We start from the raw sequence: 19,331 nt of genomic DNA, 5'->3' as shown, positions 1-19,331 counted from the left end.
ACTCTATCACCACCAAGACGAGGACCAGACGAACCCTCAAGAACCCTCGACGCAGGACCAGAGCCGTCAGACGAACGACGAGGCCATTTTTCGTAAGAGACCCGGTACACCCTGGGCAGGACCAACAAACTTTGAAATACCAGTTTCGACCACAAACCCACTGCAGCAGACGACACAAAGTAAAAACTCTCGTGCCAATCGAACATTCCCGACAACTACTGTCCCATCGTCTAGTAGCCAAAAAGACGGACTTTTCAATATTTCGCATAATAATAATAATAGTTCTGTGCCGGAACAGGGACATCCGACACGCACAGACGACTCTTCCTTGGAGGAACAAAGACTCTCATTCTACAATCTCCTAGGCCATCCAAGGAACGAACAGAGTTTGGACGAGGACAGATTTAAGTTTTATTCTAACGCTAAGACTTCAGGTAGGACACCACATTTTTCTAAAATGTCTTCCACCATTAAGTTAGAGAAATTTAAGGGTGATGGTACACAAAATGTCATTGCATGGTTGACTAATTTTTTTCAATGGGCAAAATTTCATGACTTGCCAGATCACAAAATTGTTGATGCATTCCCATTTTACTTAGAGGGGCATGCAAAAGTGTGGTATGACTCTTTACCGTTTCAGCAAAAAGCAAATACTGATACAATTCAAACACTGTTTCAGGAAAGATTTAAAGAGTTAGACAATTTTTTGGATTTGTCTGTATTGCAAATGAAACAAAATGTTACAGAGTCAGTAAGCGACTATTTAACGAGAATAGTCAAAACAGCATCTATCAAAAACGTACCAGAAAATGTTTTATTGTCTGTGGCTATGAACGGGTTAAGAAATGAGCTTAAAACTTTTGTTGTTACACAAAACCCCTTCTCGAAGTTATTCTTTTAAGTTAGGTTAAACATTGACACTTGGCATATGTGTTTGTTTGAATCAAAACTTATTAAATGTACAGGTTTATCTCATTAATTTACCTGTGATGAGGAACAGCTATCTTTTTATACTAGATTAAATAAACAGAGAGTACCATCAGGGACAGTTACTATCAAGTATTTTTTTTTGGTTATCAAAGGTGGAGGACAAGACCGCAAAATATTTTTCGTAACGTTAACTCTGGGTTAAGCGAATAGTCTTAACCTGCAGTGCAAGTTTTAATCAGCGTTTTGTCATCCCAGTTGTTCAAATCGAAGTGTCTGATATTGTCTGATATTTTTTGTGGCTCACTGCGGTTAACTATTCTAAAGAGCCTTGCCGCCTCTACCCAGGTAAAAAGCCTAGGCAAAGTGTATATATATATATTTTTTTTAATTTCTTTGGTGTGTGATTAATATATTGTAATTTTTTTTCTGACAGTGTATTTTGTGATTCTATATATTTGTGTTTGTATTTTACTCCATATCTACTATTTATATATCTATATATATTCTCGTATAGTCTTTGTTCAAGCCATCTGAAAAAGGTAATAAAATGAAATTTTATAAGATACCTATTACAAAATACATGATCAAACAGTCCGAATGTGTTGCACAATATTTTTCTTTAACAAATTCCAAAATTTTTCATACTCCATTGCCTATTCAAATAACAAATCACGAAATTATTCAACGATTGTTTCATTTGTTTCGAAATATAACTTTAAATAAATTATTTAAATTTATTCGACATTTTTCTTTTCAAGGCATGGAAACGGGATACATTTACTGGCAGTTACTCATTTTTTCAGATTTCTTCTGTTTTGACTACTTACTTTATTTACTTGATATTTATACGTTAGAACATGCTCCCGGGACGTCGTTTGATCTCTTGATCATGTATTTTCGATTGTTTGGATATTCAAAACTATCGGCTACATATTTATATAAGGCATCAGATTTATATAGATTGCCGCCATGCAAAGTATTTCAATTAATTTATAATGATAACAATGCCGCATATTCAAAATCAAAGTTAAAGAAATGTGTAAGAGAACAACTGCGTACATCTTACTATGATTTGGATCCTCCTTCATATTTGCCAGGTGTTGAAATTAATTTTACATACAAATGTGCTTATTGCGCAACAATGTGTCCCCGTTCCAACACTCTTTATAAGGTTGCGTGCTGTGGTACTCGTGTTCATCCTGATTGCACAAATGAAATAAAAAGTGGGACATTTTGTATTTATTGTGGAAAAGAATTTCATTATTCAGCCCTTCGAAAATATTCTAATCAAAATCGTATGTATGATCCTTTTCCAGACGAAATTTTATGTAAAGATAAATTTTTAAATAGACATCCACTGTCGTGTAAATTTAATGAAAACATTACAAACAACTTTCATTTTCAGTGTTCTGCTTTATTTAAACTTCTCAGCGAAAATAATTAATATCTTAATTTTTTTTTACAAATCTTGTGGACAAGATTTTTTAATAGTAGGGGGAATTTATCATAACAAAAATTGCATTAAAATAAGAATGTAACATATTTTGATGTATTTGCACTATTCGGCTGAGAGAGATAACAGACACGAAGCTCTGAAGATAAAAAAAAAAATAAACATAAATGCTGGCCACTAGGGTTTGACCTTTTCACCTGGACGGTTCCAAGAAAATGATACATTATAGATTGGAATGCGCTTTGTTACTTGTTTATCAAAAGATGTATTTGGTAAGGAGAAAAGAGCAACCAATAGTATTGAGGTGACCAGAGGTCAGTTGTTAGTATAAATTAGCTACAACAAAGAATATTTAAAAATTATGCAAAAGATAGAAAATGATTTTTAAAGTGCATTAGGAAACTAAAGAGTGTTGGAGGACAGAATAATGGTAACTGAAATTCAAACTAAAATTTAAAGTAATTATGGCAAATTTCGAGGGAGTTACAAATATGGAGATGTAAAACTACAAGGGTACACCTGGTATAAAATGAGCGGACGGCCAGACGCATTCAGTCAGAAACTGGATTGTGTCTGTCTCTGCTTGCATTTTATACGGGTGAGATCATTTTGTAGACTTGCGCGTTTTTATAAAACTTAAGTAAATTTTCAGATGGCTAATTTTATTTACAGGTTTAAATATTTAGATTATAAGTGGTAATGTTTATTATAATGTTTAGTATCTTGTGTAAAAATATTTATTGTAATCATTAATAGAAAAAAATGGATTGTTTAATTTAATAAAGTCAGAAACTGGATTGTGTCTGTCTCTGCTTGCATTTTATACAGGTTGGGTAACAGTGCCACACCTTAACACCTGTGAGCCGCTCTGGTGAGGGAAGGTCCTCAGATTTAGAGGGAAATTGGAAGCGTAATATACAAGGGTCATTTCGCAGACATAAAAAGTTGACTTGGGTCACTTCGACCAAGCTCAAAGATTATAAGAGTTATTCCACTTGGTGCGTCCTCTCACTTGCATAGCCAAAGATCCCGGGTTATACAAACAAATGCATGATCGGCCCAATGTCATTCGGGACTCTGCCTCCTCAAACTTCAGTGGTTGAGGTACAGAAAATAAGAACCATTAGGCTGGAGTCCGGAATGAGGTTGACCCGGTTATGATATATTTATACAATAGGCGCAATTTAAGTAGTTTACTCCTTATATGTTACACCGATGTGGACCTTTTATTTCTTAATTCTAATGAATGTTTTATAAAAGTGCAAAAAGCCGGTATAACTTCAATTGTTGGACTAAGTACATATTCAAGTTTCTGTATGGGTGATTTGAGATAGAATGAGGATAGAATGAGGAACAATTATCTAACATGGTTTTTATGAGTATATTCCTTCCTTGTATATTCAAATTACAGTGTAAAAAGAAATGAAAATCATCATCAGTAGCATTGCATGAAGTGCAAAATCTTTGTTGTCGAGGTCTACCAGTCTACCAGTTTCAATCAGTAGGCAGTGGTCACTTGTTCGAAACTTAGTTAGCAATTGTCTATTCTTGAAACTATTTTCAAGCATAAGATATTCTTCCATATTGAGATTGTGTTTTATTTTACTGTACAAATATAGTTTGGAGTTTTCTGTGAATTTGGATACTTTTTCCATAGTTTTGCCTTTATAATTATCTTGTACTATTTTCTTCAACTTCTTTTTAATCGAATTTTGAATGTTGTCAAATTTTCATCTTTTTTCCTGTAGTAATTGCTATTTAAATTATTTTCTTTAAATATAGCGCGCTTCATGAAATAAGCATACGTGACAAGTCTGTGTGATTTACACACCAATAACTCACACAAAACTTAAAAACATTCCTTAAATCAATCAGTCACTCAATCGTATCAAAATTTCTTGACGTACTTTATAAAGTGAACTATTAAAAAAAAAAAACAAGAATAAAAGGCGTTAGGTAATATTATGTTTATATTTGATCAGAATATATATATAATTATATATATATATATATATATATATATATATATATATATATATATATATATATATATATAAGGAATCACTGTCTAGTTAGTAGAGTATGCTAGGGCATCAACGATAGTTGGAAACGTGGGATAATTTGCATAACGGGCGAAGCCCGTTATGCATAAATTATCCCACGTTTCCAACTATCGTTGATGTCCCTGGCATACTCTACTAACTAGACAGTGATTCCTTATATTTCCATTTCATTGTGAAATAAAATTGTAAATTTAGATTTTAAAAATGTAGACTAATAGATTTAAATTACACGAGGCCTCACATGTCAATTTCAATAGTCCCCGCCCACTGACATCAAACACAAAGACAGCCGTACGAGATTTACATGCATATTAGGCCTCCTTAGATTCAGACACAAAGACAGCCGCACGAGAATTACATGCATATTAGGCCTTCTTAGCTCCTGACCTTTCGCTTGGCGAAATTTGCATTCGAGTGGAATGATCAAGAAATCAACTCTCCTAACTTTGAAAGAGTTATCACAGAGAAAACAAATCGAAATGGAAATATATATATATATATATATATATCCTAAAGAAAAAAAGAAAAAATAAATAAAATTACTATGACACATACTAAAATATGAGATATATTTGAAAAATTTGAGACCAGATGTCTCGCAAGTTCATTCTGCATTCGATTGTCACCATAATCAGAACTAAGTCGGAAAAATCGCTTGATTTGCTTTTTTCTTTTTTAATAAATTATAATGTGATAGGTAACTGCAAAAGATAAACGAGGTATGAACTCAGGCTTGGTAAGGACATGATGTTTAAACAGCAGTTAACATCTCACAAACTAATGAATTACACCCACTAAGTGAATCCAGAGAGCCTTTATCATTTCTAAATCAGCTTAAATAGGCGAAAATACTAACATTCTGAAAAGGAGATGGGTGAACAAGGCGCGCAGATATATAAAAATCATAATCAATTTGTGAATTTAGTATTTAGAGTAAAGTTCTCATTAATGAAATTATGATAAAAAAAAACTTTTCTGAGGATAATTTTATCGGCAAAAAATTTTCTGTTATTAAAAAAATAATGTGGTATTCGTGGGGTTCGAACCCTAGAAATAAAAATCCTGAGTATCATTTTCCTTTGAGACTAACACGCTAACAACTACAGCTACACAGAAATTGTGGCATTTAAATCATGTTTGTGATATGGCCCTTTATTAATAGGACTTCAAGTATTTCTCGAAAAAATGCGAATGTTGTGTCAACAAAGTGTATTTTTGATGTATAGTGGGTCTTTGCTCCATGTTTTTGTTGACCAAAAAATGTATATTTTTTGGCAAACTTTGAGGATAAACTCTGAAAAATATGGAGCGAAGACCCACTCATATCGAAAAATTGTGTTTTAGTATGAGAAAATGACCCTCTTTGCCCTCTCTAGTGTGTGTATGCTATTTCATAGGCAAATAATTTCAATCTTAGAGAGATTATTGCAAATTGTAGAGATTTTACATAAAGTATACTTTAATCTTAGATGAAATATCAAAGAAAATTTTGTTATAACTGAGATGTAATTTTTCACCGTCATGTTTGTTGCACTGTAGGCATTCCGCTCGCCTTGTTCTCCAATCTTCTTTTTATTTGTATTTTTGTATCATTGAATATCATGATAATTTTGTTCAAATTTACACATATTTAATTTTTTTCCGACTAACCGATTTCAGATTTTCTAACCAATTACCATCGTTCCGACCTAGTAACCGGTTAGAAATTGTCATCCCTAACATATATATACAATTTATCTTAGGTGAAAATATTTTAAATTTATCTTAGGTGAAAACCCCTTTAAAAATATTCCGCTATCCTGAATAAACTAATTAAATACATTCATGCTTTGATTATTTATGTTAGAATTGTTTCATTGGAGAAATATCAAAATTTCATTGATTTTAATAAAATTTTAATAAATTTTAATATAATTTCTTTTTTTAATACCATTTACATACCTGCAAGCCTAGAATATGGAGTGTGAGAGACGGTCTGGGTAAAATTTCTTTAAGTACTCTAGAAAACACTCTTTTATAAAGGTTCTCATAGCTTTTTTATTTACCTCTAAGATGAGAAATTAATAATCGCCCACAAGACAGTATTTTAATAAAATTGATGAAAACGTGACGCAGAGAAACCTGTTCACGGTGAGGAAATTTTCGACTTCCATCACCAACCTGATCCAAACAGCTTTTAAGTATAGTGAGTGATTCACACATTTTACATGATCTTATACGACAATTCCAGCCACCTTTCTTTACATAGCCGCTCATATCCTGATATAGTGAAATATAAAACCACTGCTCATATCTTGAAAAAAAAGTACCGTACACATGCTGAAATTGAATGAAATACAAAAAGCCCTGCCCATAGACTGACATACAAAATGCCCTGCTCATAGACTGAAGTACAAAAAGCCCTGCCCATAGACTGAAATGCAAAAAGCCCTGCTCATAGACTGAAGTACAAAAAGCCCTGCCCAGAGACTGAAATACAAAAAGCCCTGCCCATAGACTGACATACAAAAAGCCCTGCTTATAGACTGAAGTACAAAAAGCCCTGCCCATAGACTGAAGTACAAAAAGCCCTGCTCATAGACTGACATACAAAATGCCCTGCCCATAGACTGAAGTACAAAAAGCCCTGCCCATAGACTGAAATACAAAAAGCCCTGCTCATAGACTGAAGTACAAAAAGCCCTGCCCATAGACTGAAATACAAAAAGCCCTGCCCATAGACTGAAATACAAAAAGCCCTGCCCATAGACTGAAATACAAAAAGCCCTGCCCATAGACTGAAATACAAAAAGCCCTGCTCATAGACTGAAGTACAAAAAGCCCTGCCCATAGACTGAAATACAAAAAGCCCTGCTCATAGACTGAAGTACAAAAAGCCCTGCTCATAGACTGAAGTACAAAAAGCCCTGCCCATAGACTGAAATACAAAAAGCCCTGCCCATAGACTGAAGTACAAAAAGCCCTGCCCATAGACTGAAGTACAAAAAGCCCTGCCCATAGACTGAAATACAAAAAGCCCTGCTCATAGACTGAAGTACAAAAAGCCCTGCCCATAGACTGAAGTACAAAAAGCCCTGCTCATAGACTGAAGTACAAAAAGCCCTGCCCATAGACTGAAATACAAAAAGCCCTGCCCATAGACTGAAGTACAAAAAGCCCTGCCCATAGACTGAAATACAAAAAGCCCTGCTCATAGACTGAAATACAAAAAGCCCTGCCCATAGACTGAAATACAAAAAGCCCTGCCCATAGACTGAAATACAAAAAGCCCTGCCCATAGACTGAAGTACAAAAAGCCCTGCCCATAGACTGAAATACAAAAAGCCCTGCCCATAGACTGAAGTACAAAAAGCCCTGCCCATAGACTGAAATACAAAAAACAATGTTTCCATGATTCCACTTGTCATGAGACATAACATTAAACAATCAACTTACATCCTAAAAAAGAATAATGAATGACATAGTTTGAATCATTTTTGATATCAGAGTTTGGCTCACGAAAAGACAACGATGTGTTTCTGCCAGGAAACATTATTAAGGAAGAAAAATATAAAACATACATGCATTGTCAAATTCTTCTCATAAATAAGGAAGTTTGATCTGACTCTCTCAAAATCAGCCACAAATAGTTAACATCCTGCAACGTGCAGACCCGTAGGAAGCAGAAGGAAAAAGGAGGGGGGAGGGGTCTAAAACTAAACATTTTTAGTTTGGCTGAACTTAGGCGGGCACTACCAAGCAAACATTCTTTGACAAGCAAAAATAAATAAATAAATAAGGGCATCAGACGTAATTATTGAGGGGACACACTTACAAAGTAGCTTAGTTTTCTCATGAGCTGTAATGTATAATATCATTGGCATCTTAAGAACCACTCTCATTCCTGGAATCTCGCTGACTTTCTCAATAATATTATAAAAATGTATATTAATACATTGTTCTCTTTAAATTGCGACCCCCCCCCCTAAAATACAGAAGATGCAAAGTAACTTAAGTTAGCCTTCTTGACTTTTAAATGAGTACGCACCTCTCTCGTCAGCCTCCACCTCTACGGCAAGTTTTAGACTAAATGGTCAATTGTATCATAATTCTAAATAACTTTGATAAAAAAAAGATATCCTAACATTTCTAGGGTATCTTGAAATATAATGAAAAATATTTTAAGAGATATTCCGTTTAAACGATGCTATATCAATGTTAAATTTTACAATGACAATAGTTAATGATTTCTTCTAAATTGTGGAAAAGTGGGGGTAATTTTCATTATATTAATTTTGCATTTTATCCATACGTATATCAACAAGCTAAGAATGTCAAGTAGAGGGAGTTAAGGGGATTCGCCTGGTGCGCGACCCCTTGATATAAATTCACAAATACTCATAAAGAAATCATGGTTTTGATAATAACGAAAACGCAAATTTTTTTGACATTCCCATTTAATACTTACTTCAGAGACATGTGTCTGAAAACGTGATAGATATGGACGCAGTTGAAGGGGTCCAAATTTTAATTGCATGTTTTCTAAGACATTCTGTTTGTTTTATGTAATAAAAAATGTTTTGAGTTGATGCCTCACATGAGGACATCAACAACCTTTTTTTTTTTGTTTTTTTTTAAATGAAAAATGTTAAAGAAGAAAAACGAAGAATTAAAACAACACAACACACATTACCTTTTCGTACCTTTATTATGTACACAGAATATTGTAAGACAAACTTTTCTGAAGTTTAATAAGGCCACAGTGTGACAGCACCCAGTCACCTCAGAACGAATATTTTTAAAAGCTTCAAAGACTATAGCATTGGATTTTGAATTTTAATTTGTGTATGTGTGCTATATATCATTTGTTATATATTAACAACGGCTTTCAACTCTGTCCACTTACTACTGGTATATCTTTGGAAATAAATTATTAAAACGTTGTCTGGACTCCAAGTCCATAACATTTAAACAACTTCAATAGATTTTGATACCGGTGTTGTAGGGTAGAATCCCTATCCCCGATAGAAAATCTTACACTACTACCAGATTTCCCCCACGCACTTTCCAAGAGTAGGATTTTTCCCTACCAAAAACTAAAATTAATGTAAGATTCGGGAACATTATTAACCATATCTAGCATATTTGGCTAAAAATTAACTCTTAACTTGAAACTATTGATCAGTTCCACATACATGTACCTTCTTGAGAGTATTTGAGTCGGGTAGTTCTTCAGTCAGGTACGCACCTCTCTCGTCAGCCTCCACCTCTACGGCAAGTTTTAGACTAAACGGTCAATTGTATCATAATTCTAAATAACTTTGATAAAAAAAGATATCCTAACATTTCTAGGGTATCTTCCGTTTATAATCCGTTTAAACGATGCTATATCAATGTTAAATTTTACAATGACAATTCATGATATAACTCTCCAGTAGGATTAACTTGAACTATGAACATAGTTAATGATTTCTTCTAAATTGTGGAAAAGTGGGGGTAATTTTCATTATATTAATTTTGCATTTTATCCATACGTATATCATCAAGCTAAGAATGTCAAGTAGAGGGATTTAAGGGGATTCGCCTGGTGCGCGACCCCTTGATATAAATTCACAAATACTCATAAAGAAATCATGGTAGTCTCTTTATAATAAAATAAACACATTACATTTCGATCTCAGTTAAGTCAAAACATAACATAGCAAATCATAATTACAATATTTAATGAGAGAGAGAGAGAGGGGGGATATTTATAAACAAAATTTGAAGAAAAAAAAACTGTTTAAAATTATTATGTTCCACGTCTGTAGAGATCAAAGGTAGTTTTAGGAAGATTTTGGAGATTTAATATCCAAGATCAGTAGCAAATCATTGAATTTTTTTTTTTTTTTTTTTTTTTTTTTTTTTTTTTTTTTGATGATGTTATGGAGAAAAAAATGAATTCTTTAATACCGGAATTGATCCTGGGTTTAGAAAGAAAGATCATGGTTAAATTAATGCTGGAGACGAAAATTTAACCATTTATTTTATATGCACTATAGTAAATACATGGATTGGGATGTCTCCTCAAAAACACAGCTGAAAAATGCCATTAAGGAAAGAAGTATAGTCAGTTCTAGGTCGAGTTAAACAAATACATGTTAATTAATTGTATGTTTTGATAATAACGAAAACGCAAATTTTTTTGACATTCCCATTTAATACTTACTTCAGAGACATGTGTCTGAAAACGTGATAGATATGGACGCAGTTGAAGGGGTCCAAATTTTAATTGCATGTTTTCTAAGACATTCTGTTTGTTTTATGTAATAAAAAATGTTTTGAGTTGATGCCTCACATGAGGACATCAACAACCTTTTTTTGTTTTTTTTAAATGAAAAATGTTAAAGAAGAAAAACGAAGAATTAAAACAACACAACACACATTACCTTTTCGTACCTTTATTATGTACACAGAATATTGTAAGACAAACTTTTCTGAAGTTTAATAAGGCCACAGTGTGACAGCACCCAGTCACCTCAGAACGAATATTTTTAAAAGCTTCAAAGACTATAGCATTGGATTTTGAATTTTAATTTGTGTATGTGTGCTATATATCATTTGTTATACATTAACAATGGCTTTCAACTCTGTCCACTTACTACTGGTATATCTTTGGAAATAAATTATTAAAACGTTGTCTGGACTCCAAGTCCATAACATTTAAACAACTTCAATAGATTTTGATACCGGTATCGGGGATAGGGTAGAATCCTTATCCCCGATAGAAAATCTTACACTACTACCAGATTTCCCCCACGCACTTTCCAAGAGTAGGATTTTTCTCTATCAAAAACTAAAATTAATGTAAGATTCGGGAACATTATTAACCATATCTAGCATATTTGGCTAAAAATTAACTCTTAACTTGAAACTATTGATCAGTTCCACATACATGTACCTTCTTGAGAGTATTTGACTAGGGTAGTTCTTCAGTCAGGTCGAGAGCCCCCCCCCCCCCCCCCCCCCGATGATCCCAGCGGTGCTCCACTGGAGTTGAAATAGAGTAAGGCCATCTTTTAAAAAAAAGTTTGTTTGCCCTCTCCCGACCAATCGACTAAAGACACCCCTACTCAAAAACTTTTTTAACCTCCGGGAAACAATTTGTTTTTTTATTCATTCCGAAGTTTTCTCATCCCATTGAAAACTATTTTAAGGACATACGCAAAGTACATGTACACAAACTCTACAATGTACCTTTCCCACTGATAACTTTCCCAGATATTCTCAATTTTAATCACAGTACCATTAGATGTTCTTACACAAAAAATCAGCATACATTACCAGGAGTTTTGAACAGATATAAAATGATGAGAATGCTAGTATTTTTTAAAGCAAAATTAACATAGATATATTTTTGGCTGGTTTTTCCTAAAAATGTGATTTAGAGAAGGTGTACAGTTTTACCAGGCATTATAAAATCGTAAAAAGTTCCTTCAATAATGGAACTTTTAAATTAAACAGAGAATGAAAATTTTAAGTTCAAAACTACGTTGCGTATGTCCTAATTTTTTTTAGATCCTGAGTCGGCAGAGGGCAAGCAAACATTTCTTTTTAAAGATGGTCTAAGCAAATACTGTTTTTAAATGCAAATTTAAATTTTAAATTTTTATGACCAGAAATAGACTCCAGTTTTGGTTTTATGGCAACAACAGCCATTTTGGATATTTTAAACCCAGAAACTTGGGGAGACACTTTTACTTCAAAATTTTACAGTTTGAAATACCATTCAAGAAAAATCATATTATAAAGAAAATTTCCCTTTTAATTTCCATGGTAACAGTGAAAAACTTTGTCTACAACCGATTCCAATTCAAGGAACAATCCTTGAATGCTTCAAAGAATTGGCTGCATGGGCAGTTACTTAGAAAATGAGGCTGGAAATAAAATATTCATATTAAATCTGTTTACATGGAAATGGTCAGCATTTTGAAAATTTTAAATGTTGAAAGCACAACTAAAATTGATGATAACTTTTGTGAAGTTTCACTAAGATCATCCATCCATCCCATCTGCGACAACATCTACGGACAAAATTTTAGGCGGAACAATTACAACAATATGTCTTCAGAGACAGACAGACTTCATTATTCAAAAGATCAGTTTCGCTTTGCAGTCAGGCCAAAATTGTGCTTTTGGGTATATGAATACTCTTTAATTGGAAGGGGGGTGTTGACTCTGGAGAAAATCGCACTCTAACTTCTAGCGGTACACAGAGTAGGACCACCCCCCCCCCCCCCCCCCCCCGCCACGGAAAATTGTACCTGGCTTGGGATTTCAATTGGGGAAACTGAGTAATCTAGTGCCATTTTTCCGTGGGGGAAAATCCTTCTATAAAAATTAAACCTATTTTCCGAGGGGAAATCTTATGATCGTAAACATTGACCTTTTCTTAGATCCATTTAGAAGGTTTTATCTTCAAACCTTCAATGGTTTTAAAGATATACCGGTATGTCGGTATAACATGAAGTTTCTATTACGTAAAATTCCGAATTTCACCTCAGTTTTAACGAAGGTTATTCATTAGTTGAAGACACATAAGAAACAAGATGTTCACATATGCACATGGCCTTTAAACCTAAGACACAAAACATTTAAAACAAAAATTCTGAGAGTATATCGCATATCAAGCAATATTAACAGACAGACCAGTTTCACTGGTGGGAGACTAAGCAGGGATCTGCATAGCAGATAATTGTAACCACTGGGTATAGGGAAATAGAGTTAATATTATACTAGCTACATTTTGTACATTTGCTCACATATAAATGGGAGTTTAAGACCCTCTGGTCCTGTGAAATAAGAATAGTTTTTCTCGGGATGCCATTTCCATTCAATTTCTTTATGAACCAATGATAAACCAAAAACACCATCAGGAAGTCCCCGGGTGGATCCAGGAACCCAGCGGGTGTAGTTCATAGGAGTGCCATCTTCATAGAACATTTTGTCCGATTTTTTGGTAATGACATTAACTCTTATCTTGACGTTGTTTCCCATGTCCTTTTCTGAAAAAAAAAAGATTTCTTCACGTGTCAATAATCGCAGACTATTATTTATCTCAGTCCTCACATCGAGTACAATCGGCACATCTGAGATATATTGTAAGGGGCATCGAGGGAAGAGATGCTAAAGCAAGAGAAACAAGCCAATTCAAAGAATTATGGTATCCCACCTGTTGGGGTCTTATTATGGTTATGGTGCAATGATCTATGGCATATTGTACCTGTCTTGTCTTGTGCTAAAAAGTATATTTTTTATTTAGTATGTACTAGGGATGTCAACGAATATTCGAGTACAGAGTCGAAATAAATAACTTGCTATCACAAATATGATGATAAAATAATGATTGTCTAACACTTAGTGCTGCAGAATGAGAGAGCTTTCAATAAATATTTGATTTGTTAGCTCAAATTATAAATTTTCAACCAGCGATACCATAAGATCACGCTTTTTGCAACTAGTAATAAATTAATGATACACTTAATTAAACAGAACAAGGCGTGCAGAATGCCTATAGATTCAGATATATAAAAATCATATTCAGTTTGTGAATTTAGAATTTAGAGTAAAGTTATCTTTATTGAAATTTATGAAATTATGATGAACAAAACTTTTCTGAGGAAATTTTTTTTCGACAAAAATTATTCTGTTATTCAACATTAATGTGGTATTCGTGGGGTTCGAACCCTAGCAATAAAAAAACTAAGTATTATTATCCTTTGAGACTAACGCGCTAACACTACGCTACACAGCTCCTAATAAATAGCGGCATTTAAATCATGTTTGTGATATATATGACCCTTGACTTAATGGTATTTTTTAGAAGATGCGAATGTTGTGTCATAAAAGTTTATTCTTAAGGTATAGTGGGTCTTTGCTTCATGTTTTTGTTAACCAAAATATGTATATTTTTAAGAAAACTTTGAGGATAAACTTAAAAAAAAAAAATGAAACGAAGACCCACTCATATCAAAAAATTATGAGAAAATGATACTTTTTGCCCTCTTTAGTGTGTGTATGCTATTTCATAGGCAAAAAATTTTCAATCTTTGCAAATTTTGGAGATTTTAAGTATATTTAATGTAAGACGAAATATCAACGAAAATTTTGTTATAATTGAGATTCAATTTTTCACCTTCATATTTGTCGCACTATAGGCACTTCGCTCGCCTTATTCGCCCATCTTCTTTATCGCAAGCTCTAAGTTTTTTTTTTAACTGTTTAACAGCCATGGGTCACTGAATAGACATGTTCAAATAGCCTCTGGTGATAGATCAATAAGAGGTACACTCAAGTACTAGCGTCATGAAAAGAAAGGGCAAATGCAAGCGTTTGATATCCTGTATTTAGATAAGTTATCCGAGTAAATTTGACATCCCTAATATGTACTGATGCAAAAATACGACCAAGAGTAAAGTTTTTGAAGATCAGATTTCGATGTCTATGTCATGAGGTAAAAAATCATACAACATTTGGAAATGCCTTAACACAGGTAATGCACATATGAAATACGTGAAATACTTAAGCCTGTCTCTAATGGTGCAAACTTTTGGATAAGTTTAAATTTTTCAAAAGTAGGTCGAACGTTAAGGTCATGAGGTCAAAAACCACAATACATTTGAAAGGTCTTGTCACAAGTGATGCCTTTTTAAATGTGTTAGGGTTTTTGACTTCATGACCCTGATGTTCGACCTACTTTTTAAATATTGTGAAAGCTCTGTCTCTTCAGATGCAATAGCTACGACAAAAATTAGACGTTTTGAAAAGTAGGCCAGTCTTAGAGTTGAAGGTTACGAAGTCAAAAATCATAACACACATAAAACGGACTTGTCAAACGTAATGCACATGTTAATCTTTCTTTATCGTCTGTTAAATATTTGGATATTTTACTAATTATAGACGTTTACAGTCGTCTAACATCTAAACAAAATAACCTGGAATCGGCTTAATTTCCCATCGCAAACTTCTAGCATATGTATTTATGCAGTAATATTCCACTATCGCCTGCATAAGATGTTATATCTCCCAACATATTCAGTACGCTAGAGCATGACCTGAGTATGATCAGCTTTTAAATTGAGGCAGGATACTAACTAATAAGTTGATGTTACAGAGCTTTCAACAGTCTCAATCAAAGTCAGCATTTCAAAAATTCCTGGGTCATTATCATGACCTTGTTAGCAAATACATTTTGTAATTTTAGAATCTTGATAACTAACAAATTTACAAAAATCCATGAAGGCCATATAATACATAATATAATGCAATAGTCTGCATATATATATATATATATATATATATATATATATATATATATATATATATATATATATATATATATATATATATATATATATATATATATTGGAGAGTTAATTTATGTTTTTTTTTTCTTTCATTTCAAATGAAAATGTACCCAAAATCTCTAAAACATCGCGTTATACTTCTTAACTTCTTATTCAAATTGTAAGATACTTTGGCTTCCGAAAATTACATGTATGTGCACTGTTAAAATCACTGATTTAAAACAAATGTGCACTCAGATGCAACTTGTTCAACCGGTAGATAGAAAATATACAAAATTCTCTCTCTCTCTCCCTCCCCCTCTCTCTTTCTCTTTCCCCGAGGCTCTCTCTGAAATATATATGGGAATTATTTTTAAAAAAATCTTTTAAACACTGATACATTTGTCAAAACAATATGGAAGGGTTTCCACATAGTGTAAATTGAAGTCGGTCGATTAATGTTGTCAATTGATCATAAAAGACAAATCATTCTATTTGAAAAATTTCAACAAATCATAGCTCTATCCTTAATTTACTTCAGGTGAGCATTTTGGCATAGGGGCCTCTTGAATGCCAGAATTAGATGTAAAGGAACAGGCTTAATTATACTTATCGTGTTAAATATAAATTATACAGACAACCTATTTGTGGCTCGCTGGTCTGAAAAAAATTGTGATGGACATCCATCTAAAAAAAATTTCAGACCAGCGAGCGAAAGATCTGCAGCAAGTATAATTATAAGTAATTAAACATGAATTGATTTCCAACGAAACAATACCTGGATGAATTCTTTTCAAATGCAGATAATTCCCATATGCATCTCCGTACCACAGGAGTAACTCGGTTCGTGGAGTTATGTCCCTTGTCGTCATGTAGAAAACCAGTCCCGCGCACGTAAAACCATGTACGTTTTCTTGTGTAAAATGGACAGCACTGTTTACATAACGGAGCCAGTTACCACACTCGGGAGACGTTGCGTCGATTTTATAGACAAAATCATCGTCAGTGCTTCTCACCTAATTTCAGAAATAACCAATACTTTCAACATGTTCACATTACTAGATGCAGTGATGCTGTGTGTTGATTACAGATGTGAAACTCAAATTCATTGTCCCCCGCTTTCACTGAAAGTGGAGATATTAATTTGGGTATACCTGTCCGTCTAGCTGTATTTCTGTCTGTGTGTAACACTTTCGTTTCCGGACGATATCTCAAGAACTCTTTAAGTTTTTGCAATGAAATTTTATATCACAATTCCCCATGGCCTACAAAAGACTCCTTTGACTTTGAGGTCAAAAGTCAAGATAATAAATTCATAATTTTGTCTGTGTGTAACAATTTTCGTTTTAGGGCGATATCTCGAGAAGCCTTTGATCTTTTGCAATGAACTTTTCATTTTCCCAATACAATATCATATGTAACAGTGATTGAAAGAGATGCACAAGGAGACCCCCCCCCCCCATTGTGATATTTCAGCATGGTCCAAGTAGACAAGTTGATACAATTTTTTTAATTTAAAGTCGTAAAAAAAATTCGCTTGGCGATGTAATTATATACTTGTTAAAGAGAATATTTCACTGCAAAATATTTTGTTTTAAAGATCTCTGTACTATACTACCAACATTTTTTTGAGATTCCAATGAATTAAAACCCCTAAGTGTATAAACATTACACTTACCACCCAAGAGTATAACCAGGAGTAATTATTGCAGCAGACTTTATCCTTACAATGTACAGCAATGTTGTATTCGAGACCATCATATTCACCTAAGACTGTAAACCTTGGTACAGGAATATTAGACCAAACCCCTAGACCCGCGTCAGGAATACCGGAAAGCGATATGTAAAATCCCTCTGGAGTTGTCTTGTTGGCTCGAGTAGATACAGAAGATCCAGTCGGTATCTACAAAAGTTCAGAAACTTTTCATCATTCATTTGGGAATGAACGTTGTGGCTATTTTAGGAAAAAATTACATAACCCGTTTTCGCGGGTTATGTATTTTTTCTACAAAGCTGCAACATCAATTCCCATACTAAGTAACGTGCAAAGAAAGCATTTTTTAAATTGAATTATCTACAATATAAAATTAATATTTTATGATTAAATGTATAGAATTAATATATAAAATTAATATTTTATGATTTACATTGCAAAACATTTAGATTTTGTTACGGGCGTGGTTAAGTAAGGTAGAGTCATCCGTGTTTTCCTCCTTCACAAAAGGGTAATTAATTGCAAATACAATAGACAAAATTGCTAACGCATCACTTTAACAAATTAATAATTACTTTTTTAAAATAATATGTTTATGATTAATTTGTTGTATAGATATGTTAACTTATCATTGTTAAAAGTAAGGCATTTAAATGCCCAAAATGATTGATAAATGCAATGATAAATGAAGAGAAATACATGAAAATCATGCTTTATTGAGGAATTCATAAATTTCTGATTTCTTCCTTGATTTGTGTCCTTTATGTTGGATTCATAAAAAATGGGTAACTGATACCCTATGTAGTATTTGATCATAGAAGAGCATGGTAGAACAGTCAGTATATGGTCTTTGCAGGGTGTTTCTTTCAAAAGGTTTGTCAAATAATTTAAACAAGTTAAATATTTTTGTTTCTTCTAGGTAAAAATACTGCAGCAATATGAAAATGTTTTCTATTGGTCAGGTAGCCACGGCATTCATTATACATGTACATCACACAATTATTACAAGATTGCACTGTAACTCTGTGGTAACCAGCAGTGTGGTGGACCGAATACGGATGCCAAAGTGTTGGATGATTTCTAGGCGATAAGATAGACAGCATCATCAGAGAAACGGGGAAACCACCATTGTTGCAAACTCTGACCACCATTGGTAGCTACCGACTATATTCATATCGTTAAAAAAAATGAGCACAATCGGCTTCAAAAAATTAGTTTTGGGGCAAGAAGGGCAAGTGAGGTTCTAGTATTGACGTCATGACATCTGCAAATCTGACTTGCTTGATAATATATGATAATGGCATCTTAGATTTACACGTAATGGTAAGGCAAATGTTCTTTTTACATATTAGATTGATTGGTGCGTTAGCAATTTTTCTGTTGTATATATATCCATTAAAATGAAAGGAAACACAGTTTTATAAATATTAACTTAGAATTTGAAGATTTGCTTGAGAAGCATTCAGATATATAGTTGCATGAGGTCCATAATCTAGCATTACCTCGCTGTCCTTTATATAGGTGTATGAAGGGACATTTTCTCTGTATTTTTGGTATTCCTCACAAACTGTATGACAAAATACATTATATTAGAAGAAGCAGGTTTGAGATATTAATATTTTATTTACACGCACACTGTAAAAACTGTGTTTAGAAAATAAATCGTCTTAGCGTGCTTCATTGTTTAACGACGAAACACTTTTAAGACATGTTAAAACATTATTTATATCTACTTATTTTTACTTATATTTAATAAAAAATTGAACATATGTCTGTGATGTGCAGAGGTATCTTTAAGGAAATTACAGATTTATTAGAAATGAGACTTGTTAAGTGCTACACATATAAAAAGCGCTGTTTTTACATAG

The 19,331-nt window shown here is 33.4% G+C and overlaps 1 protein-coding gene across 1 annotated transcript; it reads right to left on the bottom strand.

Annotated features, from left to right (window-relative positions):
• Window positions 1–13,130: 13,130 nt before the first annotated feature.
• On the bottom strand, window positions 13,131–16,657 carry LOC133178822 (uncharacterized). Its single transcript, XM_061313509.1, has 2 exons — window positions 16,528–16,657; window positions 13,131–13,469 (listed from the first exon to the last, which is right to left on the bottom strand). Exons 1-2 carry the CDS (start codon window positions 16,619–16,621, stop codon window positions 13,204–13,206), a joined length of 360 nt encoding a protein of 119 aa, XP_061169493.1. The 5' UTR covers window positions 16,622–16,657; the 3' UTR covers window positions 13,131–13,203.
• Window positions 16,658–19,331: the final 2,674 nt, after the last annotated feature.

The sequence above is a fragment of the Saccostrea echinata genome, unplaced genomic scaffold, assembly GCF_033153115.1.
Source record: "Saccostrea echinata isolate AGI-Se365-2 ecotype Australia unplaced genomic scaffold, CSIRO_AGI_Sech_v1 ptg000001l, whole genome shotgun sequence".
Classification (NCBI taxonomy): Eukaryota; Metazoa; Mollusca; class Bivalvia; order Ostreida; family Ostreidae; genus Saccostrea; species Saccostrea echinata.
The sequence above is the reverse complement of the archived record's forward strand: the minus strand, read 5'-3'. Positions and strand labels throughout refer to the sequence as shown.

Coding starts and splice junctions, on each gene's coding strand:
- LOC133178822 (XM_061313509.1), bottom strand. CDS start 16,621: ATGACGACAAGGGACATAACTCCACGAACCGAGTTACTCCTGTGGTAC. Junction 13,470..16,527: donor TTTGAAAAGAATTCATCCAG/GTATTGTTTCGT, acceptor TTTTTTTTTCAG/AAAAGGACATGGGAAACAAC.